The 23,767-nt window shown below is 42.2% G+C and overlaps 1 protein-coding gene across 2 annotated transcripts in view; it reads left to right on the forward strand.

The window, feature by feature from the left end:
- DOCK1 (dedicator of cytokinesis 1) overlaps nucleotides 1–23,767 on the forward strand; it is a 323,977-nt gene that overhangs the window by 4,914 nt on the left and 295,296 nt on the right. For both annotated transcript variants that reach the window (XM_054206749.1, XM_054206750.1), the window contains exons 2-3: nucleotides 17,191–17,274; nucleotides 22,898–22,938. In XM_054206749.1, coding sequence (XP_054062724.1) covers nucleotides 17,191–17,274; nucleotides 22,898–22,938 — 125 coding nt within the window. The remainder of the gene's footprint in view (nucleotides 1–17,190; nucleotides 17,275–22,897; nucleotides 22,939–23,767) is intronic.

Genomic DNA, 23,767 nt, shown 5'->3' on the forward strand with positions numbered 1-23,767 from the left:
TGATGATCTTAAGCTTGCATATTCGTGCCTTAAAGTAGGGAAGAAAAGGTTTTTAGGAAACTGAAAAAGTTGCATCTTAAGATGCATTCCTAAGATGCATCACTAGGAATTGTAGTGATGCTGTGTTGCGGGTGATGTTTGGAGCTGTCTGGCAGGACAGGATGGTTACCTTTGTGCTGTTAATGACAGCAGGACCGAGCTCTGACATGTCCCAAACCGATGGCGTAAAAATGTCTATGCGGTGTTTGCTGATGTATTTATCAGTATATTACCATTTTGAGAAAGCATGTGCAAATTCAGTCTCCTAGAGACAGCATACCCTGCTGTATGTCCAGATTAGAGTTTTATTTTGTGATTTCTTAAAACACCTTTTAATTCCCTGCTTGCTGATGGGATGCATTTCTGTTCTTCCCTGTCCCTGGCATCACGTGAAGCAGAGGTAAGGGACTGGTAGATGAAGTGTACTTCTTCCTAAATGAATGACTTTAATTTGACCGTAGGCATGTGCTTGATTACGCTCAGTTTACTCAGCAGTCACTATTGCTCTCTGTCAATAAACACTTGTTGCAAGCAACAGATTGGAGAGGGTAAAGATACCGGAGAAGTGGAAGCAAGCATGTGCTCCTCTGTTTGGTTTTATCGAGGTCAGTGAGAACACTGCAGACTGGGATTGTTCTGGGAAATGATTCCTGTAGGGATTTACTGGATTTTTTTTTCCTCATAGAGCACATACTGACTTCCTATAGGAAGCTGGCTACCCACGAGCCTAATACAGAGCATTTATTTAACTCTGCAGAGAAGGTTTTCGGTCAGTTCAGGAATTTTTCAGCTATTAATTAACATATTTTTCCTAGAAAATAAAAGGGGAGGGGCAATTTTCACAAGATGAGGATTTACGCTTTACATCATATGCAAGTATGGAAGTGACAGCAGGACAAGGTCCTGATTTAATGTTTTTGGTTTGGTATTAATTCAGGGGGAAAACCATTTCTGAATTGCCATTTAAATTTCAAGTGGTACCTTGGTGGGTTCTGTAGTTTTCCTCTTTATCTCTCATTACCACAAATGCTTGATTTAGGTGCTCTGATACGATCTTAATTTTAGACTGTTTGCTGTACTTGGCACAGCCTTCTTTGTGTTATAAACGCATTTTCCTTTCTGCGTAGACAAAGCTTTCGAGGAAGGGGAACGTAAACTGGATGCAACCTGAAGTCAAACCAACATCTCCAGGAAGCCTTTCTGTCAGCTTGCAACTAGAGGCATAAGTGTTGCATTATTTTTTTCTTTGAAATATTTGTGTTTCTGGAGTTTGTCCAGTGTTGGCTGTAGAGCACATGCAGGATGTGCTTTGTCTAATCCTTTAGTAGTCCTTCAGGACTGAAATCCAATACATCTTGTTAAATACCCGTAGATGTGTCCGACTTTAGATAAATAGCTGAAAGCTGACTTATATTAATGAATCGAAGCTCAAATGAGGAACTAGTGCTAATCCAGTTTTAAAGTATTTACTCTATTAAAGATGTCAGTCTTACCTCTCTTCTGCTTGCTCCCAGCCTGAAATGTTCACGACACAGTCGTTGGCGGCTCCTCACCATCTATGAAATACACAGCCTGCTCTTCTTTGTGGGGCTTTCTTGACAGGGAGGCGGACTACTGAAAAATTAGCTTTTTTTTTTTTTTTTTGTAAATGTAAAAACATTTTTAATTCTGTTTTCTGTCCTGTGGTAGATCCCAAGGCTATTCTAACAATAGTAATTTTCTGAATAATGCTTTAATGAATTCCTTAATCAGTTACTGGAATACTTTCCTCCTTTAGCTTGGGAGGGAAATTGAAATCATGCCCTATCTATACCGGAAGAGTATTAAAAAAGGGATAATTCTTGTAATTCTGAAACTTTATCTACACTTTCAGGCTGTAGTTGTGAAAACACTTATATATTTATAGTATTATTTATCTTCCCATGTTTATGTAATTTGTGCATTAAATCTGATTTCTGATGTAAAGACTTGTAATACAAGAAGCAGCAGTTGCTGAATTTCAGTTTCATCAGCAAAATATGAAATATCTCTGGAAATATTTTTCCGCTCCATATAGCTTTTTAACTAAACTGAAATAATTACATTGAGAACTATTATGTGTAATCATGTATCCATATTCATAACAAAACAAACAGATGGATGAATAACGGAAGTAACTATTGGCCAAGATACTTGAATTTGATATTTTTTTTTAATAATATTTCTTAGCACTGCTGCTTTATTTAGAGTACTGTTTATATTATTTTAGCACAGACCTTTTTATAACATGTTTTCAGAGGTTTGTGGTGGCTGATTTTACCACAGGGTGTTGGAGCTGCAAAATGTCTTTCTGTCACCCAGTAGAAAATATAAGCAATGAGCGATACAGGGTTTGCTGTGTAATTTATGAACACAAGTGGAAGTAAAAGAGTGCATAATTGGTACCTATGCTCGTAGGCACTCGGTTTCTTATGATGCTCTTCTGTACATTTCTAGTGCTGTAGCAGCTGTGTCACTTTAACATTTTTACTACACAAATTAATCAATATTGAGCTTGAAAACCTGCTTGAGCAGCTCCCTTGCTGAGCGAGGTGCAGGGGTTTCGGGAGGGTGCTGTAGGAAAGGAGTCCCTGTGGAGTGCCCTGGGTGGATGGCATCGTTGGGGGCATTGTGGAGAATTGTCATCCTCATGGAGGAGCCTCATGGCTTGACGTGGTGAGTTCCTACTTGATTGCCCGCAGAGCTTGGTGGAGGCACAGCCCCTGAGCAGCTTTGAAAATACACATCAGACAGTGCAGGTGGGCGCTTAGGATTTGTGAGAGCACACGGACCGTGACGTGCCCGAGAGCCACTTCAAGCATCCAAATACCTTTTGGAAGTCCAGCCTTGGGTGTTTGTGTTTGCTCTGCCTGCCTTGTCCTTCTTCTCCAAACAAAGCACGGAAATACTGACATCACTTGATTTGAAGTTGAGCGTAATAAAATAACATATGTTTAGGGAAGGTAGCTGAATAGCCTCTGGGTCCCAGGAGGAGGTAGCCGCTGCCAAACGGAGTTGATGATGCTGGACCATACCCAGACCTGATGCACAAGGACCTTCAACTGTGCTCTATTAGTAGAGGAGGGCTTTCATAACTTCCATGCATGGAATTAAAAAATTCAGAAGGAGTAAGATGGCAAACCCTGTCACTGGCGATTCCTGTGATCCCTGCATAAGGCTAAAAGGAGTCATTGGAAGGCGGCAGGGGTACAGGATCATGGAAAGCTCTGCTGTTACCTGTGTCTCCAGCATCATGCCTGTCTCCCAGCTGACGCTTTAGCCTTTAGCATCCTCCTAACCGTGCCATCTGGTCCACAGGAAAAAATGATGGCCGTAGGGAATGGTTCAGTGAATGGAGGTGGGTGCTTTTGTTGAGGAGTTGCTTCAGCTTCAGCATGGTATGTGTATAGCGTTGTCTGTAGTGAGAGCTGTGTATCAGAAATGAAGTGAAATGAAAGCAAGTGGTAATGTAAAAAGTATTCCTGTAGCGGACCCTGAAACAGGAAATATCTCAACACTGAGCCAGATGGAAGTAGCTGATGAAAACTTGAGTTTCCAAGTCTTGACACAGATGGTGAACAATTTAAAGGGACGCTTGCTTTAAAAAAAAAAAATCTGCTGTGCATATGACTCCAGTGAGCAAATCATGACCCTGAAACGGCTGCGGATTGTCAAGGCAGTGACTTGGAATGTCCTATAAATGCTGTCCTCTGTTGCACTGCAGTTGTAACGACTAGGAGATAGAGTTAAGCATGTCACTTGGGTCGGGAAAGTTAATAGATAAGGTTCTGTGGGAACCTTTAAACTTTCTCTTGACTAAACGTTTTTCTCCCAAAATATGAGCATATGAATAAAAATGGAAATCATGATGGCAAGGAGTGGACTTTTTATTTTTACTTTAATTGTTACTGTTTATTAAGTAATGGAAAGAGCTAAAAGAGGGTTTGTTCATTGGCTCTTGTTTGATTGGTGTGGACGTCCTGTCGGTCAGTGGATTTGAAGCTTTCTCACTGCCTGGTTATTTTCCTTTCTACGTTTTTTAATGTGTCATACACTTCTTAATTTTTAATGAATTCCAAGCTTTTTTCTTTATTTCTCATATTTTGTCCTTATACACCAGTTTTCTGCGTGCATCACCTGTCGTCTTGTTGTTCTTAATGGAATTCCTTCCTTCTTACTCACCTGGGCATCCCTGTTTCACCTCTTGCGTTGACGGGAAATGTTGGTTGTGTCTCCATCCATCCATAGCCTTCCTGATGCTTCTTTGACCAAGAATCTTAGGTGCAATAGACTTGGGAGGTTTTTTTTTTTCCCTCTCCTGTGAGGTTGGTGTGGTTTTGGGGTTGGGTGTGGTTTTTTTTTTTGGGGGGGGGGGGGGGGGGGGAGGGGGCATGTTATTTTGCTTGTGTGGTGTGATCTCTGTGAAATTTCCAATGTAAAGGGTAAGTGGTAAAAATGGCTTTTGTCATAGTGTTTTTAGTAAGTTGGTTTAAAAATAAGTGGTTTGTGGTTTGGTTTTTTTTTTTAGTTTAGTTTTGGAGGTATTTGGGTTTCCGTTTCAAATCTCAGTTACTCTGTAGAAGGTGTGTCTTCGGTATGGCAGTATCTAACTCTGCCTCCTTCCTCGACAGCCTGTCAGCAATGCCTTTAGCTCTAGTCTTCCACCTCTCTGTGACCTTGTCAAGTCTGTTCTGCGCTTTTTTGTGTCTCTTTGGATGCTGCTCACTACCAGTTGGGCATAAAGAAGACAACCTTTTTCTCACAGACTTCCCAGGCCATGGGCAGCGGTAAGCAAAGAGCAACTCACAGTTCCTGTAAGACTGGGACTTGCTCGCAGACACAGCGGGTGGCATTGACTTCTTTTTAAAATGAGTTCAGTGACATATGACATAGCACTGGAAGAGACTGAGGCAGTAGATAAAGATCCCTTTCCCAGAGTTTTCAGTTATTGAGCTCTTCTGGTGAGAAAGCAGTTGTTCTTGCTCACAAGTTGAGTGGCTAGAGATGAGAACAGATATTTTTTGTGGCACAGAGGTATTTCTTAGGCAGTAGTTTCCATAGTGAGTGAGTCAAATGGGACAAAACAGCAACCCCAAACTTTTGATGGAGAGCCAAATATTCTTTTGGTATTTATTATATTACACTTTGTTTGTTTGTATCTGTTGGTTTTGTTCTTGAGTGTTTCACTGTAACTAAGAGTCTAAAAGGATTAAAAAAAGCATTAGACATTTATCTGGATAATAGAGACATCTGCAGTTACATTAGATTGGATGGCTTTAATGCTGAGCATTACTGTCCTAAGCAGCTCCAGGACTGATAAGGTGCTGCTAGATGAGGGAATTCGTTTTAGTGCTGGCTAATACAGAGTTGCCTGCCGTAAGGTCTCGGTGTGTCTCTAAAACGCTGATTATGGGAACTGGACTTTAGGTTCCATTTAGTCCAATCTGTTCTCTCTCCTGGTGAATCGCGCTACTGGGATGTTGATACAGGTAGCGCACATGCAAGTTTTAATGCAATTATAACAAATCCTTCGTTAAACCAGGGCCACATTTTAATCGTGCCGGCGACGAAGACGGGGAGTTAATCTTGTAGTCAGTGTATGCTGCCCACATAGTATGAAGAGTATCCCATTAACAAGGTTTTATTTGGGAAAAAAACTACTTAGAGAAGCAAGAGAGTCTTCGAGGAGTGCCTAAAGTAGCTTACTTCAAGCTCTGTGGGGTGGGAATTCTTATTCCTAAAAAACAAAGCAGTGGACTGAATATAGCCAGATAAGCACTTTTTAATAAAGGCTTGGGAGAATTAGTCAGTTGCGGTACTGTTTACATTTTTAGGAGTTTTGTGTGGGTTCAGCTTGTGTTTGATTTTCTAGTTGAATGTATTCTTGAAATGATTTATTAACAGATTTCTATCAAGAACTTTCACTGCAAAAGAGGCCTCTGTTTATTTACTGAACTGTGATAACCAAGTGATTTAACTGCTTCAGATTTGTACCTTGAATACAGAAAGTACGGTTTGGGCTTAATGCAGCAGTTGCTGGTTTCTGCAGTTAGAGCACACGAAGGTGAACGTGTTCTTGGCTGAACTCTGGAAGAAGTTTTAGTACTATTAGGGCTTGAATATGAAACATTTTGGGATAACTGTAAGCTTTTACAGTCCAGGCGTGATACCATCTATAACGCAGTGTGCTGATCTGGGAGCTGTTCTTACATCAAGATAGAAACCCTTAAGATTAGGAGTTCGTGTATGTGTTCGTGTAATAGTGTCTCGATGCTTCCATAACATTTACATGAGGAACGTGGAAAATATAAAATAGTTTTGCATAGGGCAAATAGAGTAATTGAATACCAGCTCAAGTGTTGATATAAGATGGGGAGGATAGTGATAGCATTGAGAAAGGACTGAGTAAACTTGGTAAAAAGTGAAATACTGGTGAACATTAGTGAAGCCTTGGGCTCTACCGTCGTGTTTCCCTGCTTTACTGCATCTGCACATCGCAGGCATTTCTGTTGTTACCTTTGCATGCAGCAACGCAGTCTTGCTCTTGGGACACTAATGGACCAAGAAACATTTTTACAGCTCATACTGTTTTTCTGCAGAGCACTGAAGGCTCCTAGTCAAGAGGAGAAAGTTGAATTCCTACAGGAAAATGGCACAATTGCTCTCCCCCTCCATGCCCTTTTCGACACGACTGCGGACACGAATCCCACTGCAGAATGGTCCAGGTGTCTCGTGGGATGTTTTCACCAAACTTAGCCAGAGCAAATGTCTGTTGATTTGTATACTAAAAATGAGTTGTTTTGCTGGACATGGGAACTTCAATTAAGCATACTAATGTGCTAGCTACCGTTAGTTTAGTTTTGTTTTGAGGTAGAGGTCCTGAAAGTACTGAATAAGTTGAATAGTCGAGAAAGAACCACTTGTTATTAGACTAATGGAGTATTTTTACAGTGGGGAAAACAAATGTTTTAAGGTACAGGTGGTTGTGGAGGACAGATACACTGTCCGGTTTAGCACAAGCTTGTGCTACCAGTTAGAGTTTCCCAAATAGAAACGTTTGAGCAGATGCAGTATCTATCTGCTGTGTTGCTTTGGAAATCATTATAAGGAAATGGTTCTCCTTAAGCCTTTGTTTCCAACGGAGCAGTGCTAGAAATGGCACTGATCTGCTCCTCCGGCCAGGAGCTGGCCCTTGCCTCCTCTGTTGGCTGGCCCTACCCTGGGCTACCAGCATGCCTGTGCTCTGTCCTAATGCTTCCCCTCTTTTCAGCAAAGATTTGGAACGATGCTGGAAGATAACATGTGAAAAAGAAAGAAGAGTTAAAATATTTTTTTTCTTGTAGCAGCAGGTTGGCAAGTTACTGCTGGGTTAGTGGCACCTTAGACACCCTACTAGCATTAATATACATGGCCATCAGTGGCGTTTTTAAAATACGTTCTCTCCCGGTGGTTATGCTTCGGAAGTGAAGTGTTCTGGCCTTGAGCTATCCTGAATTAATGGGGGTGGCTCTGAGGCTCGGGGAGTAAGGGTAGTAGTTACAAGGGTCGCCTTTGAGGGATGTCCTAGCAATGGGGAAGCAAATTGGTTGGTAGGACGGGACTCAGAGACTGCTGGTGGGACGTTCTCATCTGGGAATTTCCGACGTTCGTTTGTGATAGATTATTAGGCTAGATTGACTTTAATTAGACTAGAAAAGGCTTTAGAATGATCAAATTAACTTGTCATAGTTAAGTGTTGTGAGTATAAATGTAGGTTGCTATTGTGTAAAAAGGTGTGGAATTCAGTGTCTGTAAGCAGAGCTTTCAGGTATTCCTCTACTCTGCCTTTCCCCACTTCCCAGAAATTTGTGTATTTGATTTATGGAGAGAGTAAAATGTGATGCTGGGCTTTTAAAGAATAGGAATACCGTATCGGTTACGTTTCCTTCACCCTATTTCTTCCAGAATGAACCTAAAAATGAGTAAGGGTTCAAAGGATTCCCCTTAGGTGGGGAACGTGGAGTTTGTACGGATACGAGCTGCCTCTGACAGCGCTGTAAGGAAACCCTGTTTCTAGTGGAAGGGGTTGATGATGAGAGATCGATTCCCAGCAGCCTGGAGCGAGCCGGACAGTGACTCTTTGTTGAGGCTAGCTGCCGAGCCAACTCTGTCACTCTTCTGAAAGTGGCACGAGGCATGTGATTTCTTACTGGTCTGGAGAAAAACAATTTTTCCCTGTTTTTGCAAAATGCCGCTCTTATCTTTTAATGCATTCAGAGCTGTTTGACTCGCTTCCATGGTTACATTTTTACATTGGTTCTGGTATAAGATACAACTTCAGGAAAAATATCACGCGTTTCCTATTTCTGCAATAGCCTAGCTGTTGTGGAAAAGAGGAAGCATTGGTGGATCAAACTGTGGCTCTTAGCAGGTAATTCTTCTCTCCGACTGTTATTTCTAAGAAAGCAGGACAAGTTCCTCAGGGGTTATTTGACTCTGGATCCATGCTCTTTTCTCTGTAGTTCTTGCTCTTGGAGACAGCTTGAAGGACTGAGAGACAAATAAGGTGATGGCAAGTAGAAATAAATTGAGTAAAGTTTGATGTGTGAAAAGCCTAAAACTCCTTCTGTTCTCTTCCCCGCTCCATAAGTTTCCTGAGAAAGCAGTGGAGGAATTCTGATTTTTTTTTTTATATATTTTTCTTTTTTCTTTGTAGAAATGCTGAGGAGGAAGAACAGTAGGGAATGAAATCTTCTTCCCATCGCCCCATTTTCCCATTGCTTTAGGCTTTTTGCTCTGCATCATCAGCTCTATATTTCAGTGAATAGTGTCTTGCAGGGATCATTTTTTTGCTAACTATTTCCGCAGTAGTGTGATAGCAGTTTTATTGTGTTGAACTTGATTTTTATAGTCATTGAAATGACTATTAAAATATAGCTGTGACATTAAGCTCACTGCTATAGAAAGGCTTAGTAAAAGACACCCTCTGAGCAAAATTACGTTCAGTGCAATAGAGACCTGCTGCAGTGGCAAGGGAAAAGCTTGAAGCAGGGGACTGATGCGTCAAGCGTCTTTAGATGGAGCCAAGATGCGTGTGGTGTGGATTGTTTTTGTTAAAATCCTCATGCAGATATAGCTGGGCTTCATTCTTGCTGTTTTTTGGCTAGCAGCAGGAGAAAGCCGAAAAGGTATTTTCGTAAAGGTTCTGCTGCCTCCTGTGAAGGATGAAGGTCCTGAGGAACTGACTGTGTCCATCGTCCATGAGCAGTCTTCTACCCAACCCGTGTAAGAGGTGCTGTTCCCAGTCACTTGGGCAGCTATATGCCTTGCTTAAGCACCGACTTGTGGTTGAACATTGGTGCCTGTGCAGACTTCGACCATAATTTGTGCTGGTTTAGCCTGGAGCAGTGGATTAGCAAGGACTTTAGGGTTTGCTTGTGTTGTGTGTGTGACTCTATTATAGTCCCTTTCATAAGCTGGTTTTAAGGTTGAGCTTGTTGCAGTTGGGGATATTTGCACCTGGTTCTGTGTTTGGTAGGACAGTTTTGAACTGCACTGCTCTATTCGGGACTTTCTCCTAAGGCTGCAGTCGGTGTCTGTTGAAGTTGATGCTGTTGCCCTCCCGTGCTTGGCCACATGCTGCTGCCTTCACTGTTCTGCCGTTGCTGGTTTTCCCCGGTTGCTCAGAGTTATTTACAGAGCTATTCCAGAAAAAGTGTTGATGTTTTGAGCTAGTTGAACTCCTTGCGAGTGTTGGCTGAGGGCTGAGGTGGGCGGCAGCGCTGGTGCAAGGGAGGGGGCAGGGACGTGCAGCTGGAGGCCCATCAGCCAGGAATGGGTGGGGAGCCACAGTGCTGCCAGCTTCGGTCACTTACTATCTCTTGGGGAACCTCTGTCTAATGATACGGCCTGACGTTGACTCATGACCGGTTCATACACATTTGATCTTCTGCCAGCATTGACCGTAAGCTGAACAAGTTCCTCCTCCCCTCCAGTGTTTAACTCTCTTCCTTCCTCCCTTCCCATGCCCAGCATGGGGTGCATTTTATGCATAGCAATATTGAAGGTTTTGCAAATTTTGCAAAGGCTTCAGGTAGAGGCTGTTTTGAATTTCAGTTACTTAGTAGCATCAAAGTCCTTTCTTCATGTGCACAGTGGTAAGCATAATGCTGTCTTTGCCACCCTTGAGGATGTTGCCTGTAGGCTCACCATAGCAAGAGCCAAGTTATCACTTAGTGACCCCCCCAGTGAAATGTAGGAAATTCAAGGGAACATCGAAACTCACTCACTTTGTGATTCTGCATTACCAGAAGACAGATGCCAAGGCATCTGCCTCTCGATAATGTTTGCTGTTTGTCTAAATCAGCATCTTGTTTTTCTACAAAAGCCAATCTTAAGAGCTTGGGGTGGTATGATTACTTCTTGCATACAACGTGGTTCAGTTAATGTACTTTTTAATATTAAAAATCGATTTGAATGTTCTTGATTGTGCTTCTTGTTAGCTATGCATTATGGCACATTATTAATGCTGCTATAGTGAATAATGATATCTTTTTTTTTTTTAAACACTAGTTTCAGCTTTATACCCTCAGTACTTAGTGGTGAAGTACTCTGAATGCAGATTAAGTAGCAAGAAGGAGGAGGGAGAAAGCTGTTAAGAGTGAGTTGGCATCGTACTTCATTAGCTCCCTAAAAATAAAGTATCTGTCTTAAAAGGGGGAGGAGGAGGAAAAGCAAGAACTTGAACTTGGTTCTTGGAAATCTTGGATAGGTCCAGAAGTCTTTATTTATTTATTTTATTTTAAAGTCAGTGCAGAAAGAACAAGTATGCATCTTGAGCTATGCCTGCAGGATTCAGCAACAGGGTGGTTACACTTCTGGAAGGCAACATGACTTAAGTTTGGGCATTACTTTGGATTTATGAAGTTTTTTCAGCTTATTACTTCATGTTGGGTAGAGATAAGACATCAGATATGTTGCGAAACATATTGCTCCCCTGCGTTGCCATCTGTTACAAAACTTGATGTGTCTAGTTATGTTTATAGAAGCTTGGGTGGCCCTTTGCTCTTTCTAACCTGTGCTCAGCTGAGAGTCAGTGCTGCACCTGTGCTTAGGTTCTCCTCTAAATTCTTGTCAGATGTCTTGTGTAGTTCAGGAAGGAGGGGCACTACTCCTGGGCTTGCGTGGGAGTAGTTTCCAGATGAACCATTTTTATTTTTCCCCAGGTATTTGCAGCTTAGGTGGAGGAGGGGGAACGGGAATGGTCTCCCATTTGTAAGGGAAAATGAGAATAAATCTTTACCATCTACTTAAACTTGCTGGATTTGGTCTAGTCTTGCTGGAGAGATACCTGCAATAAGTCATGTTCGTGGATTTAATCAGTAAGATTTAGTGTGTTACCGGGGAGGAGGAACCATCAGCTATATTTTCCTTGTTAGCTTGGTGGTAACCGTTCAAGCCTAAAAGTTTCTTCAGACTTCTCCACTGTTTAGGAAATTCATCTTCTGTGAATGTTTGGATGACGCAGTAACTGGAATATTGAGAAAGAACCATGAACTGAGCTTGGTGAGACCAAGAATGACAAAATACAGGGTGCAGCTCCTGACTTGCACACTTCTTTTTTTCCTTCTTCCTTCTCTGTTAGCCTCAGCTGTAAAAATTGGAAACTTGTCTGGGTAAGTGACCGGGGACTAAGGAGTCTCATACTGAAGGCAGCCGCTTTCCTTTTAGAAAAAATAGGAGGAAAACCTTCAGGTTTCTTTTATTTTCAATACTAGAGAATTTGCAAGAGACTTTACTCTCACCACCGCAGTTTCAGTCTGCTTTTTGGAAGAAGCACAATTATGATTTGGGGATTCTTTTACGAGACAGTGTAAAATAAAGCTGATAATGTATTAAATGTGGTTTGCTTTCTTTCCGAAGTGTGGAGTGATTAATACAGTCTCTAATGCAAAGTAATTCCAGGGAATATTACACTGTAACATTTTTATGGCATCTTAAGATATCTCACCTTTCATACAGCCAGAGAAAAGCTTTTTCAGTATATATTGATGTTACCTTTGTTTCCTTTTTCCTTTTTTGCCCCTTTGTCACTTCTCTCTAATTCTTCTAGTGTTCCACTCCTCATTTTTCTAACGCTTGTGGATTAATGAGTGCAGTTCTGTAGAGGTGTTTGTTTTGTATTCTTTAGCAGTAAATGGGTTTTTAGTGCAATTACTGTAATGCCCTATTCATTGTTCCTTTCTTTATCAACTCCTAGAGTTAAAAAAAAATTGCTCTTTCTATGCCCACACTAATCCATTGCAGTTGGCACGTCAGTATTTTTGTGTCGATGTGCTTTGTGGCTGCGGTGGGAGGAGGAGGGGAGCAGGGAGAGCCTTTACCCGGAGAGTCACTCGGGTGAAAGCATGGCTGATGAGGAAAAATATCTTTGGTGGTGCTGAAGCCTTCTGTCTGGTGCGAGACTTCTGTCAGCGTGAGAGGTGACTTCAGGATAGTTTTGTCACTCTGACTTTTTCTTTGTGTTTTCTCTTTTGCCGTCCTAGTTCTGCGCGTTATATCTCAGAGCTGAAACCCAGAGTTGGCTGACACGTTTGCTGGATGCTCCTCAGCCTTCCTGTCAGCTGACTCCACCTTGGCTAACTAACAGACATACTAAATCCACGTGCCGCTGGGTTTGTTCAGTGCAGATCTCAAGAGCCACATCCCATAACATGGTTGTCAAGGAAATATGGTTTATAGGTGTGATTTTGCAAATATAATAGGTCCCCACAGCTCTAGATTGAATTGGTCATGGTTAATGATGCCTAGAAATGGAAAATAAAGCTCTTTATTTCTTTGTCCACAACTTCGAGAAACTGTTGCGGTCATTCTCTTCTGCGGGCTAACCTTATCATTAGAAAACGTTGGTCAGATGCAGGTGTCTGGGAGGTGCATTGCTCATGCCAGAGATATCAGAGAGCAGCTGCCCCCTTGATCTTCTCACGGGTCTTCTGCAGGGAGAGCAATCCTCTTCTCCGGGAAGGAAGTCTCCTTTACAGATGACTCCCTTGCTCATTTAAAGCTGATTGCCATATACTGGGTCTGTGAACCTGATACTTCATCTGTATTGCAGACCACAGGCCAGGCTGAGGGGACTCGTGCTGGGCTGCAAGTGCCTGAGCTAACTCCTGTATTCCTTCTGCGGGAAGGCAGCGTGTTTCTAGCTCAGAGAGCAGCATCGTTCCTGAGCTCCAGTGACTTTGGTATCTCTTCTGCATGATCTCTTGCTTTACCTCAGTCACAGATCTATCCCGTAAGGAGAAAATGCATTGTAAAGAGCATTCTTCTAAATGATAAGGGATGAGGGTATTCGGTTGCAGTGGAGGAGCTTGGCTGTGCCTCTTCAGCTGAAGTTTATTGAAGAGGAAAAAAAAATAAATATCCGTGCATGGATGAATGTGCATGGGGGCCTACAAGAAAACTGGAGAAGGACTTTTTACGAGGGCATGTAGTGATAGGACAAGGGGTAATGGCTTCAAACTAAAAGAGGGGAGATTTAGGTGAGATGTGAGGCAGAAATTGTTTGCTGTGAGGGTGGTGAGCCCCTGGCCCAGGTTGCCCAGAGCAGCTGTGGCTGCCCCATCCCTGGAGGGGTTCAAGGCCAGGCTGGACGGGGCTTGGAGCAGCCTGGGCTGGTGGGAGGTGTCCCTGCCTAGGGCAGGGTGGTTGGAACGAGGTGATCCTTAAGGTCCCTTCCAGCACAAACCATTCAATCATTCTATGAAGAACATCAGGATACCGTATTGATGTTAACCATGAGGTTAAGTTGCACTGGCTAGGCCTTCGTCATAATTCTGTTGATGCTGAAGTAACCACGCTCCTTATCTTGCTTGTATGTTGTAGGAAAGGTTTTTGTAACTTAGGAAGCTGTCCCCTTTGCCAAAACAGCGAGCCTCGATTCGCAATTCAAACACAACGGGGAGGCCTAATGTTAGCTGGTGTAAATATCCCTAATGCTTCATTTAGCTTAGAGCTCTCCAAGCTAAAAATGTCACACTGAGAACCGGATTTTCCAAATGAAGCAAAATTTATTTTATTAAAAAAAAAAAGTAAAAAATTTTTTGAAGTTCCACTTCAGACTGTTAAATATTTTAAATGGTGACTCAGAATACGGTTGATCAGACAAAATATAAACATGCCAGTTTCATGCTTTATTCCTCCAAATTTTGTCTTTTCCTTTAATTAAAGCCTTGTTGTTTGCTCCAGTCAAACATTTTATCTGTCATAACATCTTTTGATGTCACTCTATATAAAAAATTACGCTGAGAGGGAGTTATCTGCTAGCTTACATAGGAGTATGCAGTGTAGTTCAAGTCTTATTTTGTAATCACAGGGGTGGAATGCACTTTATAGTTACTTTGGTTGCTTGCTTCATGATCTGTCGATGCTGCTGCAAGCCAAAAATGTGATTATTTTTTTGTTCTTGTTGTTTGTAGACATATTTTTCACACATATGTATTTCTAAAGATAAATCTTCCATCCATGGCCATTGCTCCTCACTCATTTCAGGTCAGTGGGAGCTGTTGTGGGCCGTAATTACCACTTGGTCGCTGTTTGTCGTCTTCTGTCAAAAAAATTGGTCATTACAGTGAAGCTCCTGTTACGTGACCCTCCTTGTTATGACAGACACCAGTTAGCGCTCTTGGATATAAATTTTCATGCCTTTTATTTGTAGCTGCCTTTGATCCTTAGTGTTATTCTGTTTAAATGTTTGAGAAATGCTTAGCTGAAGTGTGAATTTGAGTACAGGACTGTTTTAAATCTGTCATAATGTGAATTTTTCCTGACTGGGATGTCTGGTACAAGGCAGCGAGATTGCTTATCAGGGTCCCGAAGGTGAAAGACTCGAGATAGATTCATTTTTGGACGTGTTTGGCACCCACAGGTCCTCTTGACTCTAGGGACAGCTGTGAGCGTTCAAGAGATGTAAACGAAGACCTGAAGGGTGGAGTTGGGTGCTGAGCTCCAGCCACGCAGGTCTGGAGGAGTTAGTATGGGCTGCGTAACTTTGTCTTCCCTGGTACGCGCAAAAACTTAACTGAAAACATTTCTAATGAGCATTACCGAGCAGACTGTCCCGTGTGCCGTGTACTTGCCATCATTAACATCCCTCTGCTCAGAGCAGTTCAAAATGTTAATTTTTGTTAATGTGGTTTTCACCGAACCCTCTCCTGCAGAATAGCAATTATGGCTTTGAAATGCTCCACACCAGGTACCTAGGAAGGGAGGGTTTATCTCTCTTTAATAATGAAAAACTTATCAAAAAAATTAAACCAGAAATATCTAGCTTGCCTTGTTTTGATGTCAATAAAACTATATTACTTTCTAAAGCCTTCATTTAAATACTGTTGGTATTAGTCTCTGTGATGCACTTGACCTTTATTCTTTTTACCCTTACACTGTATACTATGTTTTCTTTTCTGAATTGTTCTCATTTTTTTTTTTCATTTTTGCACTCAGATATATTTATTTACTTCTTAACTCTAAAGCATGTTGTCTGTCAAGCAAGAGGGGGTACCGCTGAGAAAAGGACCACGGCAGCCCTTTGTGTATTGGTTGTCGTTAACACTGTAAGCTGGAATTTGATAAACTCTGGGGACAAAAAATAGTAACTCTTGGAGGCTGAAATGAAGCCGCAGCCGCGGTTGGAGGCAGCGCTGGGCACCGTGCCCCTTCCTCGTGGTGGGATTAGACCTTCTCATGCGCCCGCTTGGATCTTTCCTGCTTGCACACTTGGGGCTAAACCGATTAGCAGAGTGGAGATCAAGAAAGTACTTTTCTCCAGTTACCAGTTCTTATAGGTGTAATTTATGTTGTTGATCTTCTATGTAATACAGGCTCTAGCCTGCTTCTTGGGACCGCTTGGGAATAGGAGAAAGCTGGGCAGGTAAGTGGGGGTGCTTCCCGGGTCCCAACTCATTGCCTTTATAACTGCGGCTTTTGGCCTCTTACGGTACTTTTTAGGTTTGAGGTGTTTCTGGAAGTGCTTTGTGACCTGTAATGGGCACAGCACGTGTCGTTTATGTCCTGTGAACTCTTTTGGCCTGAACATCTGTGAAGATTTCCTGCGAGAAGGGGAGTTACACGTAATTTATCTGAGTCTTTCTGTTCCAAAAATAATATCTGAGAGTCCCACTGGAGCACTCCTGACCAGTGCTGCACACCAGCCCTGTCCCTGGAAACTAATGTAGAAAGAAAAGCAAGTGGTTATCTGGGAGGTGGTAGAAAGTTTTGAGGTAACAGTCATATTACAAAAATGCTTTCACTCCCCGAAGAGTTATGACAGATGGTAGGAAGTGTTGGTCCTTGGATATTTTTAAAAAGCCGTCCTTTGACATGGGCTTCAGGTTTTCTCTGAATTCGGCACTGGAGAGGGAAGTGGTTTTCACTTTATTGTCTCTCCTCGCGCTGGTTGTGACTGGAGCCGCTGAGGAATGTTTGTGAAAACAAATGCTTTTGGTGAATTTGCAGGTTGTGGTGGTGCAGGTTGTGGATGCTGTCAGGGCTTGCTGGTGAGCAACGTATAACTTGGTTATAATACTACATAATGAGGGGTAGGACTGGTCTCTCCCATGAAGACAGTGGGTTGGTGCAGTCACCTCTGGCACTCAGAAATTCTGAAATCACAGGTTTTTTAGATGTAGTATGCATGCAGGAAATTAATGAAGTGACTGAGAAATCATTCTTTAGTATTAGTGGTGGTAATTCGAGTTTTCTAAAGACACTTGATAAGTTTTCTGTGTGTTGAGCTGACAGCGGAAGACAGTGCCGCTCATTACAGAACTGCATAAAATTGACACAAAGTGCTGGAAGACAGACAAGTCCAGCAAAAAAATTAATTGAATGTATTGTTATGAAGAAGCAAAGCATTCTAAATGAAGTGAGGGACTGTCTTTAGAAAGTGGACTTGTGGCTTTTTGGGATTTGTTACAAGGGGAGATATTAATGGATTAAAGGACTTGGCCAGATTTTTACAAATTTTGTTTTTACAAAATCCTTTACAAAAAGGTTGAGATGGCAACAATGAGTGATAAAAAGAGTTACGTAGAGAAACAAAAATCCTGGAAGTTATGTTGTCTTGCCTGTGCTAATAGCAGTGTTTCTTCTGCCCAGCTCTCTACAACTATGACGCCAGGGGTCCAGATGAACTTTCCCTACAAATAGGCGACACCGTGCACATACTGGAAACGTATGAAGGTAAGATGGCACAAGCTGCATTTGTAAACGTTGGTTTTGCGATGGCATTGCTTTTCTGTTTGTGACTTTATCTTCTCGTGTTATCAGGTGACAAATGACTTGCTTTCTCGCTAAAGGACAAAACACATTATTTCTAATGAGCACAGAATTAACCACTGCTAGCTGTGAATGAAGATGCATGTGGTTGATACCTGGTGAATAACCATTTCCTTTTCTATGGAAGATGGATGTTTGCACAGCTTTATTTGTATGGATCAATTGTAGCATCTATCCCACGCTAGAGAAATGATAGATGCTTTTTGGATACCCTCGGGTAATGCAGAAGAGCCTGCTGCTAAAAGAAGTTTAATCTGAATTTGAAAGTCACCTGGGTCCTAAATTATTTATGTTTGTTTTATGAGATGGATACATGTGTTACTGATTTGAGGCTTTTCAGATGCTTTGCTTCTTTTGATATGAAGCTGTAGAAACATTACATATACCAAAATCTTTCCTCCTTGATCCGTGTAAAAGGGAATCTGAATGCTGAGTTTGATAACAGAATGTGAAAATTGTCATAACACTCTTCAGCTCTTGCCTGATCCGGTACTGAGCCAAGCAAAATACAGGCCTTTCATTAGATATTTGACTTGAAATTTTATGGCATGCTGCAGTTTGGAAAGGTATCACTAACATGTAACTAAACTGTGTTTGTTTAAAATATTGTAACACTTACAGTCTTCAGGAAATGTGATTTACTTTAATATATTGATTTAATTTATTCCTCTAGACATTGATCTTTTGTTACATCTGTGCGATACGTTTGTTTTAGATATTGGCTTAATAGGTTTTTTTTATTATTGTATTTACTAAACCAAACAATGCTATTTCAACAAAAGTAACAAGCTCTACTCATTACTGTGCAAGTGAATTTTCTCATTGTTCCTAGGCTGGCATTGTTTTACAGAGTTCAGCTTGCTGCTGCGATGCCAAGTTTGACTCTAAGCAGAGTAATCCTTCCGTTATCTGATATTATATGCTTTAATAAAAATCTAATAAAGCAAAAATTTTAAATGCAAATTGAATAATTTAAATATTGTGCAGCTTTGTACTTTTATATATAAATAGATTTGTTTAATGAATGTGGGAGAAACTTGGAATCATGAATAGGGCATGTGAAACCGTATCAAATCCTGACTGCTGCCAACTAAGTGGGACGGTGGAGATGACTCACTTTTCCCCTGGACTCGAATAATAGAAGGCCCTTCGCACTCTCACGGTTGTTAGGCTTCGAGCACATGGGATGAATTAATGGTGAAAGAAATGCAAATAAGTTAATGTTCTTCCAAACATTTTATACAATGATTACTCATTGCGTACCTGCTGTGATGGGAAATGAGATGCCATAATTCTTATCTCTCTTGTTCACAGAGCTGCCATTATTAGGTAATTATTCGAGCTTTTTTGATCTCCGAGTTCCTCTCTACGAAACTTGTGTAGATTGTGCCCCAGGAAGTTTTGTAGCATCTGCACGAATGTCCAGGTGTGCGTCTGGGAACTTCCCTGCCATCGGTCCTGCCCATGTCAGGGATGTGTTAGGCTGCGGTGGGATGGGCCAATCTGAAGAAAAGCCCCCTAATAATATGAGCATGGGGCAGAAAAGTCGTTTGAAGAGCAGTAATGCCTTTTTGCAGAGTATGTGATCGTGCTTCTCAAAGGTCTACCCCTTTTCCCTGTATTTTAGATTGTGGGGAAAAATACGGCTTCTTTCATTGATATCTGCTGTATTATACATTCTGCCCTTGGCATCCTACTGTAGAATCGTGACTATTTTTAAATGGTTTTCTGCAATAATTCTTCAGTTAGGAGCAGTTTTGAAGACTTGTGTGTGTCCATGGGATTTCAAGTGGTAGATTGTTAGTTGGGTTGTCATCCCCTCGAATCTGCTTTGTTGTAAGAAAAAGCCTATGGTAAATCTTGGCTCGGTTGGGCTCCTCTCCGCAGACAAAAGAGGCTGGGGAGCTGGGAGGGCTGGGTCTCAGACGCAGAGTCTGGAAGACCTGTTTTAAGGACAGGCGGCTTTCGGTAGGATTTCATGTTGCTGCCATGTGCTGGAATGGATTGCTAAGATGGACTTTGCTTATGTGTTTAAAAGGTGATTTATTTTTTTATCTATATGTAGATTTTATTTTGGAGTTTGTTTTTATTACGGGAACATTTTAATAAAAGAAAACTTTTTTCTGCAATGCAGGGAGATGTTTGTACAAACAATTCAATGTGCAGATCCTGTGAAGTTGGACTCTTGTTGCAAACAGCCTGTGTTTTTATAGGAGTTATGAGATTGGGAACGAATGTGCAAATTTCACTGTTAAATCTCAGCCTTTAAAAGCTACTCTATAGAATAATCGATCGTGAAAGTCAAATTCATTTCTCTTTCTTTCAGGTAGAATTACAGACAGTTTTGTTTTTCAGTTAGAAAACTTCTCACTCCTCCTACTGAGAGCCTTACAGGAAAAGCCAAACAGCAAAGCCATTGGACTTCATAAATATCCTTCATCTTGCAAGGATTGTATTTCATAGCAGCTATTCCAAAACAAATATTTGCCACGTTCTGAATTATTACTTGCCTGATCTTTATTTTCTTAATTCTGTTTCTTTACATTATCTGGTGCAATGGGCAAACAGAACGTATGATCAATAAACGCGGCTTATTAAGGTGAATAGCCATTAAATATAACAGTAAATGAGCCTCAGTACCAAGCTTGTGTTCATTTCTAGTGCTGCTGTGGGAGGGGAGTTTGGGTCCCCAAATAAGTATTTTCAAATGAGTTATTCCTGATACTGTGGGAATGTTCAGTTGTTGGTTGCAGCTTTTGGTGGTGTTTTTTGGTGGGTGTTTTATTTTTTTAATGCAGCAAATATGTTATCTGGGTAACTGTGTAGTAATTAGGAGAACAAGAGAAACGGCAGCAAATGTTTCCCTTTGAGTGTCTTTTTCAGCTTTCACTGGTCCGTTTTCTTAGTTGGACCTTTATGTGCATGCATATTTCCAGCCATTATATCTCGTAATATTTGTTAAAGGAGAGGCTAGAAACCTTGTGACACATCAGTAAGCCACTTGAAAGCCCAGGTCACTTTAGCAAAATATTTATGGCATCAGCCGGTCTTCCTTGTGCTGGCGTTTCGTCTGAAAGCGAATTGGCCGTGAAGAGAGTGAGGAGGATCTGGAGCTCTGTGCCGTGTGCTCCAGGGAGGTGTTTGGCATCAGGCGTTTGCCCTCTCTGCCCTCAGGCTTTGGGCTTTTCATGCGTTTTCTTTCATGATCTGCAAAACTCAAAAATGTGGAGGTTACAAAATCAAGAGCTGAAGTTAGACAGGGCCATAACGTAGATTGATAGGTGTGTTAGGACACCTTCTTAACGTCATTAACAAGCACAGGTGCTCACGCATCCCTCTACCCCTTGCTTTTTTTAGTGTGGAGGACTAGATCTTGCTCACCTGAAGCAGAAACTATGCTCTGCTTCCGTTTCCCTTGTCCGGTGTCTGATAACAACCTGTCTTTATTGTGCTTTGAAGAAAAATCACAATTTTGTGACCTTAATTACTTCAATTCATGTTAGTGAGGGGCTTGCTTGTTTTTGTAGTGCCTGTGTGTGTGCGGAGGAGAGCTGCCCTCATCTTACAGATGAGAAACTAAGAAATTGAGTAGTTTTTACATCTTGGGTAGTTGACTGGAACCAGATGATCTTTAAGGCCCCTTCCAACCCAAACCATTCTGTGATTTAAATTAGAGTGCCCTTACATGCGCGTGCTCATGGCAGGACTCGGTGCCTCCAGCTGAATGAGCGACGGTTAGCTCTCCTTGAAAATTCGGCTCCCCGTTGCACAGCTACGGGCTTGGTACCCAGCAAGAAGAACATTTAGGTGGTGGCTGCCAGTGAAGAGCCTGGTTGGACTTGCCTGGCCGCATTAGGACCTCTGCAATGAGCAGGAGGGCAGCCAGTTCTCCAAGGCAGACTTCGGCCTTCGGCTGCTTTCTTATCTGCAGCCTCTTGTAGCTCTTGCTGCAAAGCTTCGGGAAGCAGAGGTGCAGCGGTGAGGAGCTTTCTTTGCTACGTGGCTTTTTAATCTGCAGGTGCGGTGTGATGTCCTGAGTCAGACGGCAGCGCAGAAGATGGGATGGGATAAGGGAGGTGGCAGAGACGACATGGTTGTACATCCTTTAGTTTGTACAGTGCATTCCATCAGAGTTACGGTGTTTATCGGTTTAGACTCCAGAACTTCAAAAGGTTGGGTTATTCTTATAAAACTGAGGGAATTTAGTTCTTTAACAGGATTGGACTCTGCATGTCTGTTCAGAGTTCAGCCAGCGGAGTAAGTGCTAGCAGAAACGCTTTGCCCTCTTTGCACCTGGGCCAGAAGCTGTGCATGGTCTTTTCAGCAGCGGTTTTTGCTGATATTCGCTGAAAGCAATGGAAACACGAGATGTGAGGCCGTTGCAGCCTCTGTAGGGATGGGAACTGTGATGGCTGTAGGCACCAGATTAAAGAAGATAGGACTGACCATCCCCAGGTGGTGGCGGAGGGTAGGCTTCTGATGTGGTGTGAGGATGATGAATCATTTCACCCTTTGCTACTGGAGAGCAGACTGAAAAATCCTGTGTGCTTGAGACTTTGACTTGGATTTCTAGTCTGAGAGTGTAATGAATTTATCAGCATGCGTTGTCTGCCTTGAATTTTCTTCCTGCCCTAGTTGTTATCAGGAGGCTTTTTTTTCCAAGTCTGCTTTGTGAACCCCCCACCCTCCCCTGTGTTGGCCTCTGGAGAGGGGAATGCTTTGCTGTACAACCCCCCCGTTCACAGGGTTAGAGGGGCAAAAGGACTGTGGTTTGTAGGGTTTTGTTTCCGCTTCGGTTATCCAGTCCCACTGAAGTGGGACGGCCGGAGAAACGCTAAAAGCTGTCATGGTGATTGTTTGCAGAAGTGTCGTGAACCGGGGGCACAATAAATGAGGCATTGCCTCCCGGTTTTCCAGGCACGGCCAGCTGCCCGGGAGCGTGGCACAGGCTGAACAGCCTCACGGCATCAGGGCTGCTGCAGGGGGGGAGTTTGCTGAATTAAGGCTGTGGGGCTCCTTCCTTATATATTTTGATGAGTGAATTGTAAATCCCAAAGTATTCTTGTTTTCTGCTGAGATTAACAAACGGCCGATCTACATTTCAAAATTTGCATTTGTGGCACTTAGATAGCTTTTAAAATTGAACTAGTCAAACGGTACATCTTTGTAAAGTTAATGCTCTCAAGTTCGTTTGTTTCTGTTGGTAAGTTACTAATTGAAGTGAAATGAACGACGGTAAAATGCGTCATTTCAAATGCCATCTCTGTCATGTAGTCTTCTCCATCAATTTAATCATCATCACTCCGATTTTTGTGGCTTCCAAGAAGAACTTCTTTCAGCCAGGATGTTAGTTATGTGGAGAATTTAAATTCAGGTGGGGTGTGCGTGTGCACGTTGGCAGGGGCGAAGCATGATCAGAAACCACGTCAAGGTGCTGCTGAGCTGGGAGGGAGCAGCTGCTAGGTGACATTAATGAACTTTTTCATGTTTGTTTTTTTTTTTTTTTTTTTCCCTTTTTTCCTTCTAGGTTGGTACAGAGGTTACACACTCCGAAAAAAATCCAAGAAGGTAAGTGTTGCCAGAGCGGAGTGCTCGTTTTTCTCGTGGGCAGAGATGTCTTGCGGCATTGGGTGTGTTGTTACAGCGGGGATCTCGGGCACGTGTCACGGTGCGATTCACCGTGTGTCCCCTGCGCTCTGATCACTGCTGGTGTGTAGGCTCAACCCATAGTAAATGGCAGTTTTTCAAATTAACTGAAACTTATTTTAGCAAGGCCTAAAAGCTGAGTCGCAGTTTAATTTTTGCGACTTCAGGGTATGTGTATGTACAAACACTATAGATGTGGCTTGGTGTGCATCAGCTTGTTTTCTGCAGCGACTGGCGTACCAGAGCTTTCCCTCTGTAAAACCTTCAGTAATTTACATTGTAGTTGATCTATTTAGAAGCTGACACTTCGTTTCACTGTCTTTTAAATAACGGGTTACTCCTAAAACGCAATCGCATCTCAGAAAGCGATATGGAGATCTACGTTGTGATTTCAAGTCGTTCTCTGCGGGAGGGGGAGAATCTTCTGCAGTGTAATTCTGCCTCGTTGTTAGGCTTTCGGCGTGCTGTTTATAGCAGCCTTTCTGAAATAAAAAGAAAGCAAGCAGCACAAATACAGCTTATAACATTGTGGTTTATATTTTTAGCGTTTTACTTTATGGTAGTAATTAACCAGAATTAAAAGACTTCTGGTTTTGCTGCTTCTTTCACTTAAAGTAAAACACTTCAAATGTAATGCTTGCCTACAGAGGTGTATTTTGAGTTGCGTCTGCATGTCGAAGAGTACAGAGCTGAGTTGTGTGGTTCGTCCCACCCGTTTCCTAACCAGGAGTGGTTCTATGGTTTTTCTATT

This window comes from Rissa tridactyla, chromosome 6, assembly GCF_028500815.1.
Source record: "Rissa tridactyla isolate bRisTri1 chromosome 6, bRisTri1.patW.cur.20221130, whole genome shotgun sequence".
Lineage (NCBI taxonomy): Eukaryota > Metazoa > Chordata > Aves > Charadriiformes > Laridae > Rissa > Rissa tridactyla.